Source organism: Aphelocoma coerulescens, chromosome 22 (genome assembly GCF_041296385.1).
Source record: "Aphelocoma coerulescens isolate FSJ_1873_10779 chromosome 22, UR_Acoe_1.0, whole genome shotgun sequence".
Classification (NCBI taxonomy): domain Eukaryota; kingdom Metazoa; phylum Chordata; class Aves; order Passeriformes; family Corvidae; genus Aphelocoma; species Aphelocoma coerulescens.
Genome location: NC_091035.1, coordinates 2648293 through 2672055, shown reverse-complemented (window position 1 = coordinate 2672055; position 23763 = coordinate 2648293). Strand labels below are relative to the sequence as shown.

General features: G+C 42.7%; 1 protein-coding gene across 6 annotated transcripts in view; it reads right to left on the bottom strand.

The window, feature by feature from the left end:
- EBF2 (EBF transcription factor 2) overlaps positions 1 to 23763 on the bottom strand; it is a 138728-nt gene that overhangs the window by 97864 nt on the left and 17101 nt on the right. For all 6 annotated transcript variants that reach the window (XM_069035386.1, XM_069035384.1, XM_069035387.1 and 3 more), the window contains 5 exons: positions 23456 to 23612; positions 22401 to 22464; positions 22085 to 22140; positions 21642 to 21715; positions 15684 to 15752 (listed from right to left, as the gene is read on the bottom strand). In XM_069035386.1, the coding sequence (XP_068891487.1) occupies positions 15684 to 15752; positions 21642 to 21715; positions 22085 to 22140; positions 22401 to 22464; positions 23456 to 23612 (420 nt within the window). The remainder of the gene's footprint in view (positions 1 to 15683; positions 15753 to 21641; positions 21716 to 22084; positions 22141 to 22400; positions 22465 to 23455; positions 23613 to 23763) is intronic.

The following is a 23763-nucleotide window of genomic DNA, read 5'->3' as shown; positions in this document are numbered from 1 at the left end:
GAGATTTCAGTGCAAACAAGTTGATCAGATAATGACATCACCCTGCACAACACAGGGCATGGTTATGTTAAACAGAATTGTTTGGTGACTTTCTCCTCCACCCAACTACCCAGTACCAGAGGCTCCAGATTTTAACAGGAAATACAGGGGTGAACATCAGGGAAAACTTCTGCTGCTCAGGGTTTAGCTTAGATGAGCATCCAGCTAAGCAGAAGAGCTTGAAAAATCTCTTTAAGGATCCCCTCAATATAGACTCTTCCTCCTTTGAAATCAGATTTATACAAATTGTCCCTCGCCATTTCTCAGAGCACATTTACGGCCATTCATGTGTGGAATTTAATGTATAAAGAGGCCTCTCTCATCCAGACAGCTCAGCCCAAGAACAAGGCTCCTGGCTGAGACAAAGCCTTGGAGAAAGGACACCCCACAGCTCCTGCCAGCACAGGTGAGCAGCTGCTTTGCCTGCTCACAGCAGAGGCTCTGAAATCTCCTGGGCACAGCATCCACCAAAGGGCTTCTGTTGATTCTGCTCTCCCCAAGTGGAGTTTTGACCCTCACAAAAACTTTCCCTTTTTTTTTTTTTTTTATTGCTCTCATTTTTAACTCTAGTAATTTGAGGTGATAACTTCTACCAGTATAGCTCAATCCAAAGTTCAGAGCAATAAATGGGAATACTTTGGGGTTTTAGGTCAGGTTCTGCTCTCACAGACTGAGGAGGGAGATGAGCAGGGCTGGTTCTGTGCACTGGAAGAGGAGTGAATTCCATTATCTCTGTGTCCTGCTTTGCCTCTTTACATCCAACCCCTTCAGCCCACTCCACAAAACAACCTCTCACTTCTTCCTTGCTGCCCCAATTCCCCATTTCAACCCCTTATTTTTCTAAGCCTGTTCAGATACCAGTATAAAGCAACAGGAGATTAAAAAAACCCCAACAGAATGGGGAGAGATTAAGTTCATTACAGTAAATGATATTAACTTGAGCAAGTATGAATCTATTGTGTACTTGCAAACATTAGAACTGCTTGTTCCAACACAGCACAGGAGAGCTCTGCTTCTCTCCAGCTTTTCCAGGCTGGGGAATTTGTGTTGATCCCTCATTTGGGGTCCCAGCAGGTCCCTACCCAGGCCTGGAGAGCATCATTAAGGTGCATTGCCAAAAAGCTCAGAATAACGTCCAGATCCAGACATGAGGTGTGGTGGTTTGGGGGGGTTTTATCCACCTCTTCACTGTCTCCAGCACGATGTGAATCTTCCTCCAACTCCACCCTCCACTGCAATCTTGCCAAGGGCAATGTTGCTTCTTGATAATACCAGCCTTTGTGTGCACCTCCAGAAGGAAGAGACATGCAGGGGAATTTGGGGATTGCAGGGGGATGATTTAAACTAAACGTTAAAGAAAAGGAGAACATGGAGAGCTGGGTGGTGTGAGATGAGAAAAAATCCTCTCCCCTCTGATCCATAGTATAGATCTCCCCTCCTCATGTCCCACTTCCCCACACACACATCAGTCTCCCTTCTGTCAGCACTGGGTATTGAGGGGGGATCAGCTGGAGTTCAGCAGTTTTAGGAAGGTCCACTGTGCTGCCACTTTGGCTGCAGGACCATTTTTGACTCAAGGAGCCCACAACCCAAACCAATCACAGCTGAACAGCAAGACCCTCCTTCTGTGAAATTTAAATTAAAAGGTGTTAGAAGTAGTCATTTCACTCCCAGAGCCTTTACCAATTAAGCTGAATGTTCAATATGGTCAGTTTGCCCTCTAATTCGGATTTTTCACCCACCCACGTGTCAACTCCAAAAAAAAATTGATTTTAAAAATTAAAACCATTGTTGCAATTTGCTCAGCTTAACATAAAGCAAGAGCATAATGAAGGCTACTGGTGAGTGCTGCTGCAAGGGGCTGCACAGCCTGACCCTTACTCCTAATCCCCTGTAAATTCACCCAAAAAGTCACGAACTACATAATATTAGTTCTTACAGACTGACATATTTCCCTGATCTTTCATGGGCCACATGGGGAAACAGTTTTCTCCTGATCTGAATGAAGAAGAAAAACAGTGATCCTAATCAACCGTTTACCCTTAGTGGCTTCCCTAAACAAATCTGGGAAAGAGCTTAAAGGCTTGGGAATATCCTCGACCCTGCTTGATGCACTGTAATAACCCTACCTAATTATACTGATATAAAAACTAATTGGAAAGATAGCAAATGTCAGGGTAAGATGCAAATTGTAGGGTGTTAATTGCTGAACAGGTGCTGGAATAGAATTAAATGAGCATCTTGATTAGGAGAGTGGAAAAAACAAATGTGGACCCTGAAATCAAGTTGGCCACGTGAATTATTTAGCAGCCTCCTCATACCAGCAAAGAGGTCATGTTGATGTGACCTCTGCTTTGTGAGGGGTGGGCTGGCAAAACAATGGTGAACTCCAGGAGAAAACATGGCTTAGGAGACAGAGGTGGGACTATGGAACAGGGGAAATTTTCAGTGGGATGAGGAAGGAGGATTTTTTATGGGTGAACTATTGGGTGACAAGGGGAAGTTTTCCATGTGGATTATTGGGGTGATACGGAATTAGTGATCCCAAAGAATCCCTGAGTGCAGGAGAACACTCAGGTGTCCCACCTGGTCCCTCTGCAATGAGGCTACTGCCATTTACAGCAAATATTTGGGGATAGGAGAGCTGGGCCAAGCAGAAATGGACTAAAAGACAGTTTTTGTATCTGCCCACAACAGGAATTCCCTCCACAGCCAGGAGTTCTGCAGTGACACCACCATGGCAGTAATTTTTTTTCACACAGACCCTTCAAAAGCCATCTCATGTTTCAGTTGCCACTCAGTGCCCAGCACACAGATCAGATCAAATGACATCAATTAGAACCAGCAGTCTGGAAACAAGAGACCCCATCGTTAGCAGGGATTATTTGGGACATAAGAGTAGAACAATTTTCATGAAGGATTTTATCCCTAATTTTAATCTGAGATTACTTTTTCTCGGTGAAACAATTAGAAGGCTGCATGAGCATGCCGGGTGTAGAACCAGGTTTTATAAAGAAAAACTTCTTATTTTCAAAAGGTTTCAACAAGTAACAAAACCTGCTTAAATGTTTTGCCAATTATGCAAAAAATTATGAAGAATTCTAGAAGACAATTATTAAGAAACTACTGAAAATATATAAATGGTTATTCAGTTTCATGAATTACTTTACACACAATGGTTCAAACAACTGTGGTGTAGGGAGAAAATAAACATTTCACTGAGTCCATTTAATAAACAAACACATTTCCATGTATAGCAGCAATCACTATTAGGGGCAAGTTGAAATTATTGCATTATTTTAGGAGCAGCAGACTCAGCCTAGAGCAGGACCCCAAGTCTTTAGGCACAGGACAAACCCCCTGCATTCCAGAGCTTCCCAGAGAGAAGGGATAGAGAAGGAATAGCTGAAACACAAGAAAAATGGGACAGTTGTCCTGGACAGCCCTAAAATATCAGGAGCCTGAAAGAGGTATTTAAATTAATATAAGCAAGAGCCCAACTTGAGGCTTTTAATGCAGTCAATGAAGCGCAGAGGACCCACAGCATAAAAGCTGGATCTTGACTTTTCTTGTCAGACACTAACAAACTGCACTTTCCTTTTGAACACTGTATTCCAAAATACTCCTGGCAGCACAGTGCTCTGCAGTTGTCTCCAGACTAACTCTCCATTATATAAAGTTTTACATGTCAGACCCCTTTTTGCAGGAGACAGCACAAAGCAGAGTTCGTCCAGACAGTAGAACATGATTTCCAGTATTTCCCTGACACCAGGCACTGGATGGGGCTCTGGCAGAGGTGGGAATACGACCCTTTGTGCTCCTGACAATTCCTCCAGAGGAAAAACCAACCTGCACAAGGTGACAGCCTGAGTCAGTGACACAGAGACACAGGGCATGAGAGTGCAGAGCCCTTTTCCCCACCCAAACACAAAAATCTCAATAAAAAACATCTGCCACAGTGCCAAGCCTTCAGAAAGGGACATTTCCACTCTAGGAAATGCAAGAAAGGGACAACGTGCTGCCCCAAGGTGGGTCTGCACACAGGTAAAGGATGTGCTGCCACCACCCCTGTCAAAGGGGCAGGGACCATGGCACGGATGAAATCTCTCACACAGACCTTTGGGGACAAAAGGTGATGAATCCTTAAGACTGAAAACTGAAGATTTATGTCACTGAGAGCTGTCTTCCCTTTCTATCCGGGGGATTTGACATACCACAGGTGACAGGAGAAAGGAGTGGGTGCCACATCCCATTCCCAGTCCCCTGGGATGGCCACAGCAATCCGTTATCCACAGCCATCCCTCGCTCCTGGAGCCTGCTCCAGCAGGGAGCTGCCAATCTCCTCCCTGCTGCAGACTCCAGTGCTTCAGTGGGGGCTGGAAGCAGCTGCAGGGAGGAGCTGGCTCAGGGAATTTTCCAAGTTCAGCTCCGTGTCTCAGAGGGGAAGGGGCTGAAACTCAAATCCAGTCATGTCTTGGTTTAACTTCACTGTTCAGGGGCACGATGGACACGAAATATTGTGTCAGGGGGAGGAGGTGATGGTCGCCAAGAGGCTCAGTTCATGAGCTGAGCGAAACCCTGGGAGTTTGGTGCAATCCTGGAGGTTTGGTACCTGGAATGAGCTCGGCTGTGCTGCAGGATCTTATACTGGGATGTGGAACTGGGGTGTTAAAAAGCACCCTGTGCTGCTCTGCCACCACTGGCACTGCCCCAAAACAGCTCTGGAACAGGTCTAGGTTTTTTTAGAGAGAGAAAAGTAAAGTACATGAAAGATACAGGGAAGAATTATTATTATTATTATATTATTATTATTATTATTATTATTATTATTGTTTTGTTATTATTGTTATTTTGTTGTTGTTATTATTATTTTGTTATTATTATTTTGTTATTATTATTTTGTTATTATTATTATTGTTCTTATTAAAGCTTGCAGGAAGATCAAACCTCACAGCCTTCTGCAGCTGCAGCGATGTTAAAGGGAAATCTTTCACACACCAAAGATCTGAAGTACAGGAATATTCCTCATAAAAACTCATTCAGGGGTTACAGAATGCTAGAATTAAGATGAAAGAAGTAACTCTAAATAAAATCCTTTTTGACATATCCAGTACAATCCTTAACTCTATTATGATATTTTTATTATTGTAAAGAACCATCAATTTATGAGTGCAGAAAAAGACTGAACTTCACATATCTTCATGTATAAAAGATGTTATATTTGCCTGTAAAAAATATAATATCTAATAATATACAATAATAATAACAACACATCATGTATATTATTTAAAATACATTGTATTGTATGTATATATAAAAATATCTATTTCCCTGTAAAAAAAAAAAAACCAAAGGGGAACACAGTCACATTCCCCATCCCAGAAATGGTTGCAGTCTCTGCTTCTGAAGGGCAACTACATTTTAGGCAAATTACTGGGCAGGACCAGTGTCCTGCCTGTGCTGTTTGGCTGAAGAGAAAGAACTGACAGGGACATTTTTCAAAGGCACCAAGGAAAGCTGGAAAATGAGAGAACCAGATATCCCTGAAGGAATGCTGGGAAATGTTTGAGATAAAGAGGAAAGGGGGGAAAAAAAACCCCACCTTTAACCAAAACCTCCCAGAGGATGGGGTTTTTCTGAGGTTCTATGTCAACAAGTGACACTGACACAACACTGTACAGCTTTTTCTCTCCTCTTTAGCAGAGGAATTTTGACTGAGCAGATACTTTGTCAAGGGGAAAGATTTACACTGGCAGGGATTCAGCTGGAGAAGTTGTGGTTGTTTTCTTCAAGGCCCTGAGCACCCACATTCCCAAAGAGAACAGGGATTTGAAAAACCAAATTCAAGCACTCCTAATCCGAACTACAATTTATATTCAAGCTCTCCTAATCCTGATTACGATCTAGCACACGCAAGTTTAAAGACCCAGGGAACTTTTCTAGCAGCCATAAATTCCAAGATCATTTCCACAATAAAAACTGAAGGTAAATGGGTGTAGAAGGAGGCAGAACTCTCAGCTTGATCAGTCACCCAAAACTGCTCTTTGTGGTTTAAAGTCATGTGAACATGAGAAGCTCAAATCTCATCTTTTCAAAAAAAGGCAACTTCAAGACCTGAATTTTCTTACAGAAACTTTGTGACTGTGAGAGGAAGCAGGAGCCCAAACACCAATCTTTGCTGTTTCACTTTTCTTTTAAACTATTTACATACACCCTTCTTGATGATGATGCTAAACAATACAAAGTGTTAACTGCTTTGATGAACCAAAATAAATAACTTTTTATCATAAGAAAACCTAAGTACATCTCTTAAAAATTAATTAAATACGATTTGTAAGATATCAGCGCTCAGCTTTAATTTCTTTCTGCCATGAGCTGGTTTCATGTGTTTGTTGTGTCCTGGCTTTCAAGTGCTTGAAGCACCTCTGGAACTGCCCTCCCTCTTCCCAAACACCCCAGGATCTTCCTCTCAGGTTTGGTTTGGGAAAAGAACCTGTGTGTTCCTGGTTAATGCAAACCCACCTGGTATCTCTGTGCCCTCACAACAGCTCTGGGATACAGAGCCAGCCAATTATTCTTTCCCTTTCTGATACAAACCTCTCCCACTGAGCTGCAGAGACCCGAGACAAGGACCCAGCAGGGAAATGAGGCAGTGGAAAATGTTTCCCCTGGAGCAAAGGAAGGGACCCAAGCAGAGAGCAAGGGAACCTGCAATAACCCGGCTGAAAAGCAGCCTGGTGGTACCACCAGAACACAGAATGTGCAGAACTCCTGGCACATCCCACAGAGAAAGTTGCCTGGTTCTTTGAGGGAAGCACTGGGAATGCAAGGAAAGGGCTGTCAGAGGGGCAGCTTCCTACAGGCTACACACAAAACTATTATTTTCATTTTTTTTCTGTTTATATTGATATAAAAACCTCTTCCCAAATTCTTGAGTACAACCTTGCTGCTGCTTCCACTGAAATCAAATAATGGATTTGCACAAGATAAATACCCAAACCCATAACACCCCGTGCAAACAGGAACTTTGGTGGTTCTCTGCTGGAATAAATTTTTAAAGATCTCATTCAGTGTGAGAAATGCCATTTTCTGGTGAAACCAGCCTTATGCCAACTCCTGTCAGTGACAGCCACTGAGAAGGGCAAGGGATTAAAAACCACCACAGGGCAAGCAGTTGCCACCTGGTTTTGTTTTATTTTATTTTCTTGAAAGAGCCTTTGTAGGAAGACACAAACTCACAGAGGGAAGAGCTGTTTGCCTAATGGGTTCACAGCCACTGAGACTAAATAAGCTGACTGCTTAAAAACAACTCGAGAGCCACAGTAAAAGATAGAAAATTATTGCTTCCTGTCATGACCAAATATTAAACACAGCACACACCTAATGGCTCTATCACTCCCCAGGGAAGGAGCTTTATGAACAATAAAATCCCAGCAGACTTGCACTGTTTGGACTTAGAAGCCTCATTATGGGCTCACTGATCCAATACGATTTACAAGCTCAATGGACTCCACTTGGAGGAAAAGCCACCAAATGTGGAGCTGTAAGTGGGATGCCCATGGAGAAATTAGCATTTATTTGAGAGGAAAAGTAGCAGAGGGGATGGAGAGAAAAAGGCAAAATAATAAGGAGGGAAAAGAAGGATGGGTTGGATGACAGCAGCATATTAAAGATCCAAAGGAGGGAGAAAGATGAGAATGTGAATCACAGCTGCAGAGGGGAAATGTTGTTCCAGGACATGCTTACATGACCCAGCCTGGAATACAAGGCTTGGATTCCACTCCTTCATGTGAAGTATGTCCTACAAGCTGTCTCCTACATCATCCTGGGCAACTCCTATAAGCTCCTAAAAGCTTTAAATTTACATCTCCAACTGATTTAAGCTTCAGATGCACATTATGTACTTTCAGTCTCAATCTTGCCTTCACTTCACAAGGATTTTGGGTGATGTTCCAAGCAGGACAAATTGTTTCATACCCCATCTGAAAGCAGGAACACGTTAATTGGGAGAACTTTTTCAGAGGTGAAGCAATCAGTGCAGAGAGGCTGAAACCCTGGGATGTTTACAGGGCAGAAAATATGGGAGAGCCCACCAGAAACAGATGGTGAAAGGAACACACAGGGAAGGGATGAAGGGAAACAAAAGGTTCAAAAGGAAAACAAGAGGCAGTAACTGAAAAGCTTAGGGCAGATGAAGTGACAAGTCCATAAAACCGGGTCTAGACAGAGGCCGAGCGGAGTGCAAAAGTGAGAAGGAAGAGTATTTCAGGTCATAAATACACAGAGGATGCTTTCATTAGGATGCAAATACTCTGAAATATTGGCAGTTTTATTGATGAGTGCAGATGGAGGCAGGCAAATGCAGACCCAAAGAGTGGAGCTGTGGAGATCCCGTGTCACATGCTGCTGCTCTACATGCCCAGAATTTCTTCTGTGCTGTTTGCACAGTGAATTTATCCTCAGCTTCTATTCCCAGAGGTGCTTTAGTCCATGGGAAACTTGTTTTCCATTCCCCTTTCCACTACTACCAACCTCATTGATTCCAATGGCTCCTTACTCTGCTCTCTGTCCTTCTGAGGTCAGTATCCCCTTAACCTCCTCACTCGCTGTTCACGAGCACAAACTGGACCAAATTCTCCCTATTTCCAGGAAAAAGTCTCAGTTTAAAAAGGGACAAGGATTCTCCTACACCATGTGTAAACTTTGCTCCCAACTTTGCATTGCTCAGGCAGGATTTAGCCTGAGCATCATCAGTGTCTTTATCTCAACTAATCTAACAAGATTGGAACCCATCCATGCTTGTGTCCAAGCTGCTCTAAAGCATCAGGGAAGCTTATCTGATTTATGCAGAACTGCTAAAATCCTTTGGGTCTCGTCTTCATTGGACTTATTTTCTTAAGGCTTCCAGGCAGTAGGAGCAATAGTCAAATTTTATTTCTTTAAATTATATAATGTGCCCTTGCTTAGGCTCAGCCACGTTCCCTTCGCAGTTCTCAGGTCAGGACATGAGCTAGCTATTCCCAGTTATAGATTCAATGGAACTGGAGTGATCAATATTGGTTGGCACCCCCATACCTGTGTTGCCTCTAACACATCCTAAAAGGCATCTCTCTGTTTGGAGGGCAGAGATGCCCACAGTGACAGCACATGGCCAGAAGGAAACCTGCACAAAACACGGGTGGAAATAAGGTGCCAGCTCTGTTAAACTCCCCAGTGATCTGTGCTTGAAGCCAGCAGTGATTTAAACCCATCTCACTTCTTGCTCCATTCCAGAAGCAGCAGCACCTCCAGCCCAGGCAGCAGCACCCAGCAGTCCTGGGGAAGAGGAACTTTATAAATTGCTCCAAAAGCTTCTCGCTGTGACAGCAACGCTCTTCCACATCCCCACAGTGTTTCCACACATCAGTTCTCAGTCTTTGTGTTATCAAGGAAAGCCAGAAAATCACATACTTGGTTTATAGTTAAACACAAATGCTGTGAATGGCTACAAAAATACATGGACTGTGAGGGGGAGAAAGGAACAGAACCCAGGACTTCCACAGACCCAGCCAGTCCATTCTTCATTTTTCCAGCACACTCAAAAAGATGTTTAAGCTTCTTCTGACTCACCAGCTTGCTGGAAAACTTGTTGTCTGTCGACATTAAATGAAAAAGATTAAGCAACACAAACTACTCTCTAGTTTAGCCCATTTACAACCTTTAAGTGCTTGCACACACCAAAGATTTCAAGATGTTTTGGACAGCAAACTAGTATTTTCTTTTTGTCTAAAAGAGAGGGGGAAATAAAAAGAAACAAACAAATTAGGCACTAAGAGAACCACTTGTCAAATGGCTGGGATAGTGCACTTTAAGTTACTGACTCCCCACAAACATCCAGTCTACTAAAAAATTCATAAAGAGACAGATGGCACAACAGCAGCTCTTTGCAGGAGAGCAGGGTTTAGCAGTGAACAAAGGACTTTGACTCCCTAGGACAAGGGGAGAGATCATTGTAAGTTTTGGGGGCTTGGAAGGGGAGACTGGGGCACACAGGGAGCTGGGAAGAGCTCCTGGTTTCACCCCACAGCAGCAACAGATCCCAGACATTCATTTTGCCTTGGCAGACTCACAAGGGCCACAGAGAACGGGGCAGAACAGGAACAACCAAACTCTGCCATGCAGATTAAATCCTCCTGGCAGCAGGAATGTGAAAAATAAACCCCAAAAACTCCTGTTCAGGGATCTGAAACCGCTTTCCACAGCCAGGTAGTTGCTAATGCTTTGTATTAAGGGGGAAACTGAGGCACGGACTCACATCACTTAAGGCGACAGGGCAACCCGGTGTCAGTGGGAATTTAATCCAGGTCTCTCCAGTCTTGCTGTTCTGCCTTTGAGCATGAGGAAATATCCTTGTGTTACCCAGTGGGTTTTGGGATCACCCCAAAAGGGAGGTGGAAGGGATTAAGTCCTTTTCAGATGGCTGAGATTAAGAGGAAAGGAAGAAAAAGGAAAAAGAAAGAGAAAAAGGAAAAGAAATAGCCAGAAGCCTGCACTTATTTGAAGTTAGATCCTTCAAAAGGAAAATACATCTTCGTGTTCTTTTACATTTTTTAGGGAGAGGGAAGTGGGGAGGGAGGGACACACGCACAGAGAAGATGTAAAGTCCAGCCCTATTAATCCTGAAGTGAGTTTTAGTGCCTGTAGGACATGCCAGGCAACCAGGGACAGCTCAGCCCTCTGTCCCTGCAGCAGGGAGGGCAGGGGACCAGCAGGGACAGAAACCTCCATCCCTGCACCCCAATTCCACGTGAAGGGATGGACCCCCACGGCACAGGGACGTAATCCAGGCTCTTCTGCTCCTTCCCAGAGAGGCTGGCAAGATGCCAGCTGTGCTCAGGCTTTGGGGGTGATGTGGTTTTTTGTTAAGTCACAACTACAGAAGCCTCAGTTTGGCCTTTGCAGCACGTGGCAGCTGATGGACACTGCCCTTCTCCACCCCCCAGAGCAGCGTGCCCAGGGCTCAGCTGGTGCCACTGCCTGCTGACCCAGCTGGAGGCACTGGGCACTGGTCTCCAGCCCAACAACCCGCTCCAATCCCCTCCATTCCCTCCCCAGCAGCAAGCACAAGAAATAAATTAATAACACGTGGTAGCAACACACGCCAGACTCTTCCCGGGACAACTAGGAAGAGTTTAGGGTAAAAGTAGAAGGAATTGGACCCAATGGCTTGGATTCTGAGAGAACCTCAGCTAAAAGGTCTCGTTCCATGAGCCCAAAGAGAGCAGAGGACCACGGAGGCAGCAGCTCCAAACAGCACAGGGTTTGTGCTCCCAGGTTTTTGTGCTGTTCCGAGGAATTTCCCTTGTAGGAACAAAAAATTCTGCCCCACCCCAGTGACGGTGCATTTTTAATTGAATTAAGATGTTTTGTTTGAATGACACAGGGATTTCTTGTGACTGTTTCAGAGGTTTCATTTTAATCACATGTAAATTTCTTCTGTTTATCTGAAAAGGGGGGGGAAAAAGGTAAGAAAACAAAAAAGCAAATTTTTCAACTGAAAAAGTCACACCAATTCTCCCCTGCACCCCAGAGGCTTCAATTAAATCACAGCTTCAGTAAACTCAGTAAAGCATTAAGAGTAACAGTCACTCAAAATAACCTCCTCTAAAGAGCTTGAATCTTCAAGGAACACAAAGAAACTTAAAAAATCAAAAGATTGTTGCCATTTGATGAATTTACATCCAAAAAGACACAACTCACCTAAAATGAGAGAGAAAATCTGCAGTAAAGTGATTAATTGAATTAATTTGCATCTTTCATGACCTCATAATCCTAACACCAAGTTTCTTTTTATTTGCATAAAGCAGGGTGGGAAAGGCAACAAACTGAGTAATTCTAACACAGATGTGACAAAACACAGTTTTCAGTTGGAAGTGCCATCTTCAAAGGAATGAGCTTCTACCCTTCCATCCAAAAGCCCCCCCAGCCCCTCCACCTCATATTCCTGTCCATGATTTCCATGAAGGAAACCCAAAGTTCACTCTCCAGTTTCAAGGAACTACCAGGAACATCAAGAACCACCACTTCAGCCATGAGAGAGGGGGGGAAAAACTAACATTTACATTTTTGATGCCTCTTAAACCAACCAATTCCGCAGATACCGACTTCAAAAGGCAAGCAGAAATCCAGGATGAACCCACCAGAGCTGGGATCCACCATGGGAATGCACCAGAACCAATTTAGCTCTGACTAATTCTGGTTGTGCACACAAAGTTAAAGCTTGCTGTGACATTTTGAGAACTGATTATGGCTTGCGTTGTCCAAACCCTTGGAGTGCAAGCGCTTCTGGATTAAAAATGTAATCCCAGGTCCTTCCAGCCCCGTGCTCCAGTGGAATTCCTGATTTTGGACACCTGTAATAGCAGCACTGCAGGATCTGAGCTGTGCCATCCCTGTTAAATCAGAGGCATCACTCTGCAATCAGATTCTGACCAGAGTTACACTCAAATTCTGGCTCAGAACATCACAGGAAACGAAATATTCCGATGTATCCTGCAGAGCTCTGCCATCAGGAGAGGGCACACACTAAGTTTCAGTGGAGAAGTTCCCTTTCATATGAAAACGTTCCCATTTCCAAGAGGGAGTGGAAAAATAACTGCAAGGGCCTTCGGATCTAAATCCAGTCCCCAGAGCAAAGGTCACTGCAGAAATGTTTTATTCAGCATCAGAACTTTTGGAATTCTTTCAAGGAGAAGAAAAAGCCCAACAACAACAACAGGGCTGACATTTTTTTCCCACTGAACTATTTCTTCCTTTTTTAACAGGCATACAAGCCCCCAGGATTTGAGGAACACCAGTGAATCGTGTCTCCCTCCAGCACCCAGCAGGTAAAAAAGTGGGGAGAGAAACAAATAAAGGGGAAATCACTGCACTGATGATGGACTTACAGTTGAACTCAACGACCTTGGGGGCCTTCCCAACCTCAAAGATTCTGGAATTTTATTCCATGGAAATTCTATTTCACTTTGCCCACACTGCTTAGACACAACTCTGCATAACACAGAGGTGTTTTTGCAATTCTTCTCTCTCCGTTTTTCTTTCTTCCCTTCTCCAGAGACACGAGAGAATGTTACAGCTGCGCTGGTACATGGCAGATTTTACATTTACCTATCATTTCACACCAGGGAAAAACACCTTCATTTCAATCTCTATTTAAAGAAAACCTGTAGTTCATTTTAAATTAACAGCAACCCACCATGAAGGCATCACTGAGCTGAAAATATCACCATATTTATTGACCCACATGGTTGCAAGGTGCACTTCAGAAATTAAATTCCACTTGCTGCCAGGTTCCTAAGCAGAGCTGTTTTCCTTTAAAGAAGCCATAGAGAGACCCCCTAAATAAATCAAAGCACTGCTGCCTAGCTAGTCCAGAGCACACAGGACTTTCCTTGTTTGAAAGACAATAAAAAATTACCCCACAGGGTGTATTTTGGGAGAGTGGAGTGTCCAGCTGAACTCCTGAGCAGTTGTACTTTGGTGCTGGGGAGGTGTGTGAGGACGACAGACAAGCCAAGGATTCCTCTGTGCACAGGCAGGCACAGCACAACTCTGTTATTTTATTTGCTTCACATGTGTTGATGGAGATGTAGCAGAGGATTATCCCTCACTGCTCAGGCCCTGTTTCGCTGGGTAAAGAGGTGGAACAGAAATAACTGTGCAGAAATAACTCTGCCAGCTCTTGATGCTGCACCACAGGTTAGTGGCAGGAAAAAAAAAAAATTTAGCTTTGAGTTTTGCTTCTATTCAGCACACTGCTGACTAAGCCAAGCCTCCTCCAGACAGCAGGGCAGAGCTGGGATAAATTCTTCTCTCTGGGGCCTAAATCTGATTTAGTGACTGCCTTTAACACCGAATGGAGTGGCTTTATCAGGCTGCACCCCTTATTTATTTCCCTCATCTACCCTCACTGAACTCGAGAGTTCAGCCTGGACTGGAGACACGCTCACACAGAAAGGGAAGAACCAACACACAGAAAGGAACTGCCAGCCTGAGCCTGCAGGATGTTTGCATGCCAAGGGAATGCCTATTGCTGTTAGCAGGGCAGGCAGGAAAAAAGTTCTGGGCTGAGAGCAAATTAGGAGAGGTCTAGGTGAAGTTAGGAGAGGTCTTAGAGCAAATTAGCAAAGCTTGGGACTCACTGAGCACAACAGGTGACTCGTGGTGCACAGTTAAACACAGTTGTTAGAAAGAACAAGGTTTTTCTTTCTCATAGTTTCCATTTCATTTTACATCAGCAGATCCCAAAGCCCCCCAGGAAGCATCAGAATTTTCACTTTGCACGAGGATAGGCAGCTGGCTCAGGATTACAAATTCAGCTGTGGTAGAAACTGCCCCTGTCAAAGTTTCAATCCAGGGGCAAATCCATCCTGAGCTGCTTCCCAGAAAATTCAGACTTCAGGCTGGAAAGTTCCCAAATGCAGATTCATACCAATCACTGACACAGCCAAAAATAAGCTCAAAATTGCATTGGAAAGGTCAAGATGGCACATCCAGGACTTCTGCTCCCCAAAGAGCCCATTTCACTGCAACTTTCAGCTCTGGCCCCAACCACAACTTGTGAGCACAGAATTAAGAGGGAAAACCATGGGGTAAAGGGAGAGGGAGAACCCATCACATCCATCAGAGTTCCAAAATTTAGATTAACTCTGTGCTAGAAAAAAAAAAAAATGAAGGAAATTATTGCAGACCATTATTCAAACCAGCTTTACTGTTCTGAGTGCCAAAACAAGTCCACGAGTAATACTGTGACAAGTAAAGCTTCTTAGAAAGGAGATAGAACAGGCCAGACTCAGACAGACATAAAACCTGACTCTAAAATCAATCCACTCCAGCATCAGCTCTCTGTGGCAGCTGCTGCAGGGAAAAGGAGCCCTTTCACAGTTACTACAGGATAATCTGGGGGAAAACATTTTCTTCCTGGCTTTGCCTTATTCACTGTTCCCCTTCTGGAGCCCTTAGATGTGTGCTCCTTTCTGAAGCAGCTCTGCCTGCTCTTATTTTCCCTGTCTGAGCCTTGCTGAACTCCAGATTTCAAACCCTTCCATGTCAGTGGCTTCCACAAGGAGGTTCTCTAAGCTCCCCCAAATACACGCAATTTTTACAGTGCCACTTCATGGTTTAACAAACTGCTGCTCTCCCCATTTGTTATTGACCTAAAAGCTGGCAGAAGAACCTAAACCTGGAGCTGGAACTGAGTAATACGTGAAGCTGTTCTACATAAAATTGCTCACAATCCCCAAAATGTCAGATTTAATGTTGCATTTTTGCCTTTTTACCCCTCCCTTTCTCCCCACATTTATACAAAAATATTGTTCTTTTGTTAAAGAACGTTGCTGAAGCTGCCAGGTTGCTCAAAGCTTTATCTGTCTCAGAAATCCAGTTGGATCCTATCCCTGGTGAGGAGAGAGTGTTCCAGATGCACACATGGGATATTTGGTCACAATGAAAACAGAACTTCATTTAAAAAATAAACATCAGTTTTGTCAAGGTCCCCAAATGGCAGACACCAAGAAATAACCAGCAAGAAACACCCTCAGATGATTCAAAGTGAAAAACAATAATTTTGGGATGCTTTTGCAGGAAAATGAGGATTCATCTCCTACCTGTCAATGATCACAGGGTCAGATGGAGTCTCATTTCTGTTGCCACAACTTTTCTTCTCACAGCACCGACTGGAGAGGGAAAGAAAACCAAATTTAAAGAACCACTGGGACAGTTGAGAGCAAAGAACCAGCTCCAAGTCTGTCAGAAAAGCTTCAGTGCTCCACATATGCCTGGAAGGGTAAAAATTCTGCTTTCCAGAAGGGAAAATTAAGGGAATTGGGTGCCCAAATCCTGGCTGGTTCCAGCTGGAGTTTGGCACCTGGCTCCCTGTAATCCATTCTGAATTACCCAGCCAAAAATGAACAGCAATATGGTCACACTTGAGACTGAGGTGATATTTATAAAGGTCTAATAAGTGATTAACAGATGTCATAATGTCATTACAGGCAGGACCAAATGGGTTATGAGGGGTTAAAAGTCCATCAAAAGGTGTTAGAACTGACTATAAGCAACCTAATTGTTTGGTGTATTCCAATATATGTTTGTTTATATCACTGTATTTTTTTATTATTAAATATCTAAGTTTCACATGGTGACAGAAAACTTCAGCACTTCATGAAAAGCCAGAACACACTTAGATCCTGCAAAGCATCTGAAGAGATGTTTTTCAGGTTGGCTTTTGCAATCCTTTGAAATTGTTTCAGTGATAAACCCTTAAGATTAAGTATTAATTTATACATATTCAATGATGATATTAATAATAATAAATAATAATAATAATAATAATCTAAAAATCAAGAGACAGTTCATTAATTTATTTCCACTGGTACAATTGCTGACATGGGCAATGTGCCTTGCACACACAGCAGCTGAGTACCAGATTAATAGACTTTAAAAGCAGTCCTAGCTCTGAAATCCTCACTTTCAATAATCTGGAGCAAGAGAGAAGATTCAAGCTGTTTTCTTGCTCAGGTTTTTTCTTCCAATCAAAGCCAACACGGGATGGGGAGGATGGAGGCACCCAAAACTTTTAAAAATCTCTATCAGAAGTCCCACATCCATCAAAAGTCACCAGATCAGGTTCTGATCACACAAATGCCTTTCCAGAAGATGTTTTCCACGTTCTGCAGAGGTTTCTGTTCAAATCTACACACATGGGGTGGAGAAATTTTGGTGGGTTTTTGTACAGGGGTGTTGAATACATTTGCAAAATTCTCAAGCATTCTGAATCTCAGAGTTTTCCAACTGGGGAGCAATTCTAAGCAGAATTAATTAATTAATTATTAAAAGAAGAAATAAATAAAATACCTGAATTCACTGAAGGCAGTATAAAATACTGAAGTGGGGATTTTTTTTCTTGATATGCCTAATATTAAATTACAAAATGCCTAAAATGAGCATTTAGACCAAAATCCCTCTTTCAGCTATGAAAAATCCCAACATTTCCTCCAGTTTCCAGGAAGTTCCTGCTCTGGGGCTGGAATTGCCCAGCCACATGAGCTGGAAGGATCAGATCTATTCAAATAGCAGCTCCAACTGTTTCAACATTCCTACATTCCCCTTGCCTCAAACCTGCACTTATTCATCGATGCTACTCCTTTTAAAATAAAAGGATACACTAAATATTTAAAAATCCCTGGGGCAGCCCCTGTAGCTGCTGTAAATTGTCATGGCTCCATCGACTTCAGTGCAGCTCTGGTAATTCACACCAGTGCAGAACATTACCCTCCCTCCTTCTCCCAACTTTATTTTAAGTGCATCTTTTATGGATTTCACTGCCTAATCAGTGTTTAGAAAGAATGGAGGGTTTTTATACCAGGAGCCAAGATGGGAGATGCTTTCTAAAGGAGAAAATTATAATAAACCCCCCAAAAAAGCAGAAAATCCTCTCAAAGGAACATAAATTTGGGATGTACTTTGTCGTGTCCAATATAGCAACACACAGAAAATAACACTGGGAATAAAATCTTTGCTGCTTTCCAGGCCACTATAATAAAGCAAACAAAGGAACCCAGTTTTAAAAATATTTCTGCAGTGATTCCAGGGATGGTTCCACTTGTTGGCAGAGTGTTTTAGGATGAATTCTGTGAGATTGAGCACAACGTGGCTGGGTTCAGAAACAAGTGCATCTTGTTTTATTTCTATTTCCACAATTTTTGCAGTTCTGAACTTAATTATATTTGCAATATTCAAATATTTTGCCTCTAAAACTGTGGCTTGCAGCTAAAGTTCTCCAAATGTTTTACTGATATCTACAATCCTACCATTCTTGGGGAGCAGATCTTTGGTAGTGAGAAACTTTTCCCCCTTTGACCATGGTACTTTCTGAGCCCAAGCCTATGAAAAAAAAAATCTTGATGAGGGAGAAGAGCTGCTTCCAGTGAAGGACTCGTTTGCACATAAATCAGAGTGGGACTGAGGATGCTTCAGCCCAACATTTAAGGAAAAATAGCTCTTAAATCTTTAAATCCCCATTTCCAAGTATTTCACCCCATATCCAAGCAGAAACGTTCCCACTGGGTTGGTTCCACAGGTGCTGCCTGCAGCAGAATTGACTGGTTCCAATTTCAGCCAAAGCCCCCAAACTCTGGTGGTCCAGGATCAGGCCTTCAATATCCTCTTTAAGCAAACTATTGGCATGACTTCACCAATATTTACATTTCTGCTACAACACTGGGCTGGAAACACACCTTTAGAGATGCTCATTTGCCTAAGACAAGAATATCAAGGCTTTAAATGATTTTCTACATCTTTTGTTGTTAAACTTTCCCCTCTGATTAGATCTACTTGGGGAAAATGATGGTTTATGTTAAGAACAGTCCAGAAAAACCTAAAACCAAACCCAGAAAGCTCCCAGAGACAACCCCAGTCCTCCAAACTGAGCACCCCAGAAGCCTCACGCCAAAGCCAAACTTTCACCCTTTCCCCTCCTCACACTTGACTAAAATGGTTTTAAAATTCATCCCTCAACTTCCCTCCCCTCACCCCGACACCAAAATTAAAAAAAAAAAAAAAAATTAAAAAAAAAAAAAAATCTGTCTCTAATTTCAAACTCAAATAAGCTCACAGCATGGTGGCCTTTGTTTTGTTTTCTTCTGCCCAACTCCTCCCTGCAATTGCATAACAAAAGTGTCTAAATTCACACCATCTGGCCGATAAAGACACGGGCCCCAGTGGCCGCCTGGCCCAGCTGATTAGAGCTCCCGTCTAGTCTGAGCCTTGTGGCGAAAGTCACAGCTGTGGGGCTCGCTGCACTCAATACAACTCTGTTATTAGCCAGCTGTAGACCCTGAGACTACTTCTGTTCGAATTATAATACCTTTTAACCCTCTGAGCATTGAGGGCGTAGGGGGTTGCTGGCAGCAGCATAACAACGAGTTTCCTCTCAGTCGATAATTGGAAGAAAAGGAAGAGGATGGGGGGGGGGGGGGGGAAAAAGTTATTCCAGGAGATGAGGGTGTTTTACCTTGATTTCCAACCGTCAGGATAGTGTTATTCCACAGAAACCCACCCAATAGGAGCTGCTCCTATTAGGCCATAAGAAGCCAAATGAAAAAAAAAAAAAATTCAGATTGGAAATGAATAAATGGAGCCTCACACTGGAAGCGCTGAAAGCACTAATTATCGAGAGCTGAACTTTCAATGGCTATGACAGATTGGTGCAGCCGTATCAATATTTAGACAACTTTCCTGCTAAGCAGGCATCTGTCACTGTCTGACGGAGAGACGGGCACTTTCGGAGGCGCTCGTCTCCACACAGCAAAAAATATCTCCATGTGTGGTTATGTACAGAAAAATCCCCCCCAAAAAGCCCTTCCTTCAACTAGGGAGGATTGGAAGAGGAGCAGAAAGACAGACAGACCCTTCTTGTTTTCCTTTTCAAAAGCAGTAGGCATCAATTTCGACAGCAGAGTGGGCACAGTGCATTAAAATTTTATATACTGTTCCTAATGCAAACTAAACTAGGGGCTTTAAAAATTGATGCTGCCACTTAAGCAGCACACAATGAGGAAGATTTGATTATTGTACTTAAAAGAAATAAAATAAAATGTCAAGTTTAACTAGAGTTGGAGCCATTCCCCTGGCATTATTCAAAGTGATGTGTGTAATGCCTCTTCAGAATACACAGCATCCTGCTTGGAGATACTTCAGGAAAACACGACATTTAAAATCAAATGTCTTCATTAGGTTACAGAGCGCTTTTGATTCTCTCCACTAATCTGTGTTTTACATGGGAAGGATGTCCCTGAGTTGTAATTCTTCCTTGGTTAATCTATCAAGCAGCAGAGCTGAGAATAATCAGAATAATGGCTTAGATTTGTACAACGCTACCTTAAATCAAGCACGGAGAAGGTTTGCAGGCATCACTGGAGCTCAGGAATATCAAAGCTGAGCAGAGCATTTGATACCATAAAGGCAGGGAGAGGAAGCAGGGGGAAAGCCAAATTAATTTTAAATCAAACAAGTCCATTTGGATGAGGAGGTGCTGAAATACTCGAACTTCCAAGCCAGCGCTGCGCTCTGTGCAGGGAGAGTGGAGGTGAGAAATGGGCTCACCGCTGTTCTGTTATCACAAACCACGACCCAGCTGCACAAGAAATCAGATTTTTCTTCTCTAATTTTCACCTGGTTATAGTGAAACCTTTCGACAACATGGATGCATATATACATACATATATATTTATATTTATTTATATAAACAAGTTCTAGACGTGCCAGAAAGTCACTTATACACCTTTGATCGTTGCCAACACGTCACCAGGTCCTTGTAAAGCCCACCCGATGCACCCTTCATATGTGATATACATGGTGTTTGGGCATAAATATGGAAATATTGGTCAAAAGCTCATTTACTAAATTAATGAGAGCTAAGCACAACAGAGAAAAAAATATACTTGTTTCATACTGAATACCTGATTCATATTATATTAAAAAGTAATGGAATTGTTGACATAATTAAGTACTGAAACCAAGACTTCCCCTTGATAAAAATTCTGTCCAAATAAGCTTCCCTCACTGCTACATTAACTTAAAAGGCTACTTTAATAAAAAAACAAAACAACAATCAAGTAGCAAACTGCACCATTAAAAGCAGAAACGTTGAGTCCAACAGCTTAACCCTCTCCCACTGATACAATAAATCACAAACTGTGTTTAATAAAGGTCACGAGTGGGTTTTGCCTCTTGCTTTATGAAGGAACATTCTATGCACATTTTAGCACATTTTAATAGAAGAACGTTGGCTGTTTGCATTATTATATGCATTGAAAAAAAGGTTTATTTACCCGAGAACAGGAAAAGTAATAAGTTACCACGGAAGCACGACGTACACACATAAGGTACATGTAAGTTCAGGCTTATACAAAAGTTATTAGAAACATCCTCAAGTCATTTCACCCTCTAATTTATACATTTAAGTGCTAAAAATAGTGGGGGGCTTTTTGTTTTAATTAAAAAGTAGATGGCCCCTAAATATTGTTCACATGTGTAGAAAGGAAGGGGTTTGAGGGGTTTCTCTTTTGGGGGAGAACTGCCCAAAATTAAAGAACATTAATGAGGCCACTTTAATTAAGAAAATTAAAATATGTCACCAAAGCAAATTACATAAAGAACATCTTGCAGTTTCCAGGTAAAAATATGTAAGTTGAACTGCTCATTCTCATAAGGTGAGCAGAAATTCTATGAGCAATAAGCATATAAAAGTCTTGATTTAAACAACACATGCAAAGGCCTACTTTAAACAAAAATAGTGCAGCTGTGGTTGCTGAATCTCCTGCAGGAAAAACAAATGGCAAAAAAATAGGAACACCCCTCCTCAAAATATCTCTTTTGAACCCAAGCAAGCATTACCCACATGAAAAAAGAAAGTCTTCCTACACAAAGACCCTCTCTGAGTCAACAACAAAATAAACAAACAACAAAATCAAACCCCTCCTACCTAAAACTTCCTCGGAAAGGCTCTTCCAGCATCTAGGGAAGCAAAGCTCACAAATGATGTGTTAATAGAGTCATCTTACCTGCACATGACTTCGTGGGTGAGCAGCACTCTGCACATCTCAGGATTCTTGTTCTGGCCTTCGTAAGTTATAGGCTACAAAAATTAAGAGAAGAGGTAAGCCAAGGGCATCAGGGGTTATTTATTCCTTAGAATATTCAGATGTGAGGGGAAGGGTTTTTACCACTGCTCACCATCGCCTGCAAATAAACACCTTCCCCTTTATGTGCAGGGAAAACAGCTTTACATAAATATTGCTACAAAGTGGATAAAAGCCTACAGTCCACAGAGGGAAAAAAAGAGACTTCAGAGCACAATTTTCAATTGCCCTCCAAAGCAGGTCTGCAATACAGCCGAGCGAGAGGCCAAAGTGAACCAGAGAAGGAAAAACACGCAGGGAAATGTTGAGCAAACAGGAAGGATGAGGTGGGACAGGACAGCATGGCCCAGATCAGCCCTGCTCACCTGCTTGGTAACGGAATCGATGAGCCTCACATAGAGATCCTGTTCAGTCCTGACACCTAGAGCAAGGAAGAACAGGGAGAAATAATGTTCTACAGGCATCTTGCCCTGAAAGCATCAGAACAAACCCTTTTAGTGCCTTATTAGACACCCTCAGCATCCCGGGTGTTTCCCAAGCCCAGGTAAACTCTAGGGCCCACCCCTGCACTGAAGGGGCCTCATGAAAGGGAATTTCAGTGTATTTTGGAAATCACAGCACCTACAGCCAGACCCTGCCTCGCTGCACAGCCCCCAGAAGGTGCCTGGAAAGGGCACTCACCGTTGCTGTAGAGCAGCTGGAGTTTGTAGTGTGTGCCGTTGTTCGTCTTCTCGTTGCCTTGCTCCTGAAAGGGAATTTTAGAAAAGAGGGGGGGAAAAAAAAAAAAATCCTTCCAGAACTTACACTTGGCACATTTAAAATGCAAGAGCTCATAATCATGATGGAAGTGACAACAAAGTTCATTAAAATTCTAAGAGGTGAATCCACTGATTGGGATATATTAACCTTCTGAGTGACCCAGGACAAACTACAAAATACTGCTGACATCTTTTCCTGTAGGAGTTCAAGAACTTCTTTCCCTCTCTTATTTGCCATTATGCTCTCAACTTTTTCAAGGCAATACATTGAGAAGAATTTGTGCATTTCAAATCAGTTAATATAAAGCAGATTGACGGGGGGGTAAACGCAGTGGCTTTTGATTTTACTGTGACCATTGCTTTGCAATAGTGTTATTTTGAGTCAATATTGATATTTGTTTCCTGAAGGTTGTGTTACAGGGATATTTCTTACACGTTTTTAAAAAAATGTAATTTCCTGTAAGATAGTTATTAATGATTCACAATTTAAAAAAATCTTGTTCATGGCTAAGAAAGTAATTGAAAAAATGCAAAGTGGTCAAGACATGGAATTAAAATCCAAAAGCAAATGCTTTTCAAGTCCTGCCATTGACTTTGGAGCTTTAGGAAGGACACATAACCATGCTCAACAGATAATCTGACATATTACAGGTCAGATTCCACTTCTGTTCGGGTACTGATAAAATCGGGCAGATGTGGTAGGTACAAAAAAAAATAAGCGCATTTATCCCCCATGTATTTTATTTATTTTATTTTTAGTGGGTGAATGAAATTCCTGATACAGAGCAGAGGCTTCTAACCCTTTTTTTACTACAGTAGTACTCACAGGGCTACAGATCTACCCCAGCACCTGAACCTTGACCAAACCCTGGTTGTATTTTATTAGGGACAACAGGTATTAGAAGTCGGCAGCTCAGTGGGGGGAGAAGATTAAAAATTGGAGAGGAAAAGAGGAAGAAGAAAGGTAACGAGCCTTACTTTATCATTTTCTACAAAGTCCACAAAAGCTGTCCTCTCTATTTCCACAGGCTGCCCCTGTCTGTCGTAGAGAGCCAGAACAAAGTGAAAGAAATTGGATTTCCTCAAGTTGGAGGGTGGCTGCTTTTCAAAGTGGGCTCTGGACAAAGCTACTCCGCTGTGGAGGAAACACACGGGATGGGGTGAGGGGGAGAGACAAAGACATTACCAGGTTGTGCAGCAGTAACGGCAAAACAACAAGAGAAAACACTTTGGGACTGTCCCTTGTCACCGCCGGGCTGCCGCCGGGCGGGACGGGGCGATGCGGG